The sequence below is a fragment of the Microtus oregoni genome, unplaced genomic scaffold (assembly GCF_018167655.1).
Source record: "Microtus oregoni isolate MIOR12 unplaced genomic scaffold, Mior012 000022F_ref0000154, whole genome shotgun sequence".
Lineage (NCBI taxonomy): Eukaryota > Metazoa > Chordata > Mammalia > Rodentia > Cricetidae > Microtus > Microtus oregoni.
The window spans coordinates 30,837,699-30,841,943 of record NW_024543081.1 but is presented as its reverse complement, the minus strand read 5'-3'; the positions used below and the strand labels follow the sequence as shown (position 1 = coordinate 30,841,943).

The window sequence follows — 4,245 nt, the reverse complement described above, 5'->3', positions numbered from 1 at the left end:
TGCCCCCCACCCAACAACATGATTGCCTTTTCCTTAGGATGTCACAGAAGGTCCAGAGATGGTCTCTTCACTAATCCTCGGTCTACCCCAATAGTTACAGGGGTCGGGTGGGGGGCAGCTACGTCCACCTCCAGAATAGGAAATCTGCCATCAAAATTGCACTCTACCATTTCTAGATCTAAAACCATAGCAGTCCTTGATATTTTCCTAAAGTCTGACTTTAAGCTCTAGGCAGTTCTTCCTCACACAGGACACCTAATTGTTATTCTGCCAATTTTAGAGAAGCAAAAATGGAAGCTCAACAAAATTAAACTGAGTCGTCAAGGGCACTGGATTAGCCAGGACTGAAGCTGAGATTTAAAGGTGAGTTCATAGCTCCCCCACAGGGTTCTTAACCCCATGCCACGTAGCTTTCTGGTTATTTTTTACACTGCGCATTGTGGTTTGTTCTCTGATATTGGTGTCAATCTCTCCTATCCAAGAGATGATACATCTTTGGAGCAAACAAAAGATGATTTCTATTTCTAGATGCTTGAGCGCCATATCCTCCATCAGTACAGCCTAGGTATCTGTCATGGGGTGAAATGGGAGAGGGTTGTGAAAGTGATCCAGTCGCCTTGTCTAAGACACCAGCAAAGAATTGCGAGAAAAGTGACTCCTACTGAGTCCTTTCTGCGCTTTGTTTCTGTTTGCAAACATCCTGAAATCTCTACTATGGCTTTGCACCTCTTTTCTGCTTGCCAGGCCTGGGGAGTTATCACTTAGAGATCTTACATTTAGGTTTTGTTGGGCCAGATCATCAACAGACCCTACTGACTTCTGAAATTCTGCCTGTGCCTCTGAAGCACGATGTGGTTGCCACACCAGTTAGAATTGGTCTAACTGCTTCGGAGTGCACTAATGAATGCTACGACATGGACAGGCTGCTCCTTGGTGTGTGAGCAAGGGAGAATTCAGACCTTTTCCCAGAGAAGAAGGGATAGCAGAGGGAAAGAGAAAGGTGTCGGCTGACTAAATTCTTTGCTTAAAATATTAAAACAACACACAAGCCCCTAGATTTATATTTGTGGTTTTTCCATCCTTAGTCCTAGCCCTGTAAAAAGACCTACTCCCAAACAGGAGCAACTCCCTAAGCCATCCAGGATTGGAGAGGGAAGTTCATGTTTATTTGGAGAACCATCGTGATTTCCTTGATATGGGCCCATTCTCAGGGAAACAAACAAACCAAATCAAAACTTGAAGCCCAAATAAAACACTAGCAGTTTGAAACATTTATAGAGGTTTTAAAAAAATACCCTTGGCCTCTTCAGCATCATTTACCTTTGACATAATTTTTACTTCATATTCCATTCCAGGCCCCGTTCATACATAGATCAGTTTTAAGAAGGCAGAGACAAGATGGCATTCTTTAAAATCATCTTTATTTACTTTATATCACAAACTCTTATTTTCCTTCCTAAGAGGTACGTATGTGACACGGAGAAGGGCTGGGAGACTAAGCAGTGGCAAAGGGGCAAGAATCTGGAGGAGGAACCGAAGGAAGTAGCTGAACGGCAGCACCGGGCTCCACGGACACCTGCGGCTTGTCCTGTGGACACACCTTGGCTTTAACTTGACAGTGCCTGGAACTTCTCATTGACAGCCTGCAGGGCCAATAGCTGTTTCTTGAGGTTCTCTATTTCCTTCTGTAACTCTGGACAACGGGGACAGCCCTGTGTTCCGGGTAGCTGCTGCATCTCTGGATCTGGGGGTAAGGGAGCCACAGGTGGCTCCTGGTCACCGGAGGATGCTGATTTTCTAGACAGGATGCCTTTCTGGCTCGGGGCTAAGGGCTGAGAGTTTGCTGGGTCCTGGAGGCTTCTGGCGTTTATATCCCCACCGCTAAATTCTTGGTGCGTGCTCTGGGTAGACGGCTCTGCCCTTTGTGTTGGAAACGGAACCTGTGAGCAGGAATCTTTGGTCGAGTCAGTGTCTTCTTTGGCTACTGAATGTAAGTCCCTTGTCCGCTTTGCCCCAGGTCTCTTCCCAGTGTAGAAGTTCTTGCACTGTTTGGGTCTCAAAGGCAGCAGTGAGCATTTATTGGACCTCCCAGGCAGTCCAACACCAGAGATTGGGGGGAAGGTGGCTGGTTCTGCAGGTGCTGACTTTAATCTCTGACCCCACTGATGGAAGGCTCTCCCCAGGGAAACGGCTGAGGCATCCCAGAGGGGTTTTTTCTTCTGGGTCATCTTCTTTCTAGGACTGGTCTTGGGCAGGCCACCTGCCCCAGGAGCCTCTGGGTAGCTAGGCTTGGCTCCTCCCTTACCCCATACGATTCCTTGCTTTTTCTTAGAGGAAAAAGTTTCCAGTTCTTTCGAGGCCTGCCTTTCCATGCCAGAAGTGAGTCCCCTGGGAGTAGGGGTCAGCAGGGAGGAGGGCATCCGGATGAAACTCTCCCTGGCCTGGACATTTGAGTGTCTGGCTAGATCTCCAGTCTCTGTTGGGCCACCGGTCTTGGCCTGGCTCCCATCTTTGAGGCAAATGGTCACCCGCATCATCTGTACCTCATTTAATTCGTCTGACAACGCAGGTTCGGAAATGGGGAGGTGGGTATCCTCACTGACCACCATCCTGCTAGTGGTACTCTTTCTCGGGGTCACCCAAGCCCTGCTCTGCTCCAGTCCCTTAGGGAAGAGAGGCTTTGCCTCCTCTGAACCTGCGGCCTGCAGACCTCTCCTGCTGGAGCCTGTCTCGTTCTCAGCACAAAAGCCCTCTGGGGATGGGTTTTCTTTGACTTCTGGTACCTCTAGGTGGGTCACCCGCTGCCCACTGGCCACAGTCGCTGCCTTGGGTTGGGATAGGAAGTTCAAATCAACCACTTTCTCCTCGACTGGGGGCTCTAGGCTCTCTTCCTCCGGCACTGGCACCGGGGAATCCTGCCAGCACCCTTCGGCCCAAAGGACCACCGATGTGGGCTCCGGCACTTCCAGCTGGGACACCACAGGGAACTCGGTGCCTTTGGGGCCAGAGACGCTGCCTTCACCCTCTCTGCTCTCAGCAGGCCTTGGTTCAAGGCTCGAGCTCTTGGTTTGGTCTTCCCTATCCACATAAATACCATCTTCTGGAACAGACGCCTCCTCAGGAGGGTTCATATTGCCAGTCCCGGAAGCGGAAGTAAAGTTCCAGGAAGACCGTTGCTCGGCTCACTTAAGCACTTAGGACCCAAGCTCAATCTTAATACGTAGGAAGACCTCCACAGAAGCCGTACTTGCTGACCTAGCACCCCGCATTTTCTGTGATGATTCATTTTCTCCTAAAAATTTTAATTGCATCGTAAAAAAAAATCTACTGAACTTTAATAAATTAATTTTATCACGTTTATCATGTTTGTATGCCAAGGCTTTAAGGCCTATTTTTTTTCTTACAATTAATGCCACAGTAAGTTCACTCGTCGTGTGTGTGTATGTTTGCTAAAATATTTATTTCAGTGGGATTGTGTAAAGTAGGATTAATGTACAGAGGAAAAAGAGTTTCAAATATTTAACCAAAAAACCTTTTTTGACATTGGATCGTATGTCGTTCATGTTGTCCTCAAGTTTGGTCTATACCGTGACTATGATCTTGAATTCCAGATTGTTTTGCCTCCATATCTCCAGTGCTACTAGGATTATAGGCTGCGTTTTTGTGTCATGTTTATGTGGTGCTTCGTGCATGATAGGCATGCATGCTACCACTGAGCTACATCCCCTACCCTAAGAAGACATCTTCAGCACTTTTGATGCACATTTTCAAGAAGAGTTAACTGTCCCTGTTTCTCTGGAGTGGAGTGGAGCCGTGCTATGGACCCCACATTATGGATAGCCCCGGTTTATAGGAGTGTTCGAGCAGAAGTCTGTTGGTCAGTTGCTGTCCTCTTGCTGTCAAGTTGGCATAATCACTTGCTATTTTTACTCGATTATTGTTTACACTCTTTCTCTTAAGTTTTTCCTTTTCATACTTGTTAAAGCCCAAACCAAGTAACAGTCATCTTCTTGAATCCTTTTCCAGTTCATTTAGAATGGGTTTAAAGCCCTTCTTATGGCTCACAGGCTATTCACAAGCTAGCTGGCCTTTTCCTACCTCACAGTCAGCAGACTCCTCTGGGTCACTGGTTCTCAGCCACACCAATCTTGTTTTAAAACCTGCCAAGTCCATTCTCAACAAGACCTTTTCACTTGTTCTTTGTTGTCTAATCATCTTGTTTCAGAGATGTACACAGCATGGTCT

The 4,245-nt window shown here is 47.3% G+C and overlaps 1 protein-coding gene across 1 annotated transcript; it reads right to left on the bottom strand.

Moving 5' to 3' along the window:
- Positions 1-1,607: 1,607 nt before the first annotated feature.
- On the bottom strand, positions 1,608-3,131 carry LOC121461092 (uncharacterized protein CXorf49 homolog). The gene has a single exon (XM_041671855.1). The coding sequence runs from the start codon at positions 3,129-3,131 to the stop codon at positions 1,608-1,610; it is 1,524 nt and encodes a 507-aa protein (XP_041527789.1).
- Positions 3,132-4,245: the final 1,114 nt, after the last annotated feature.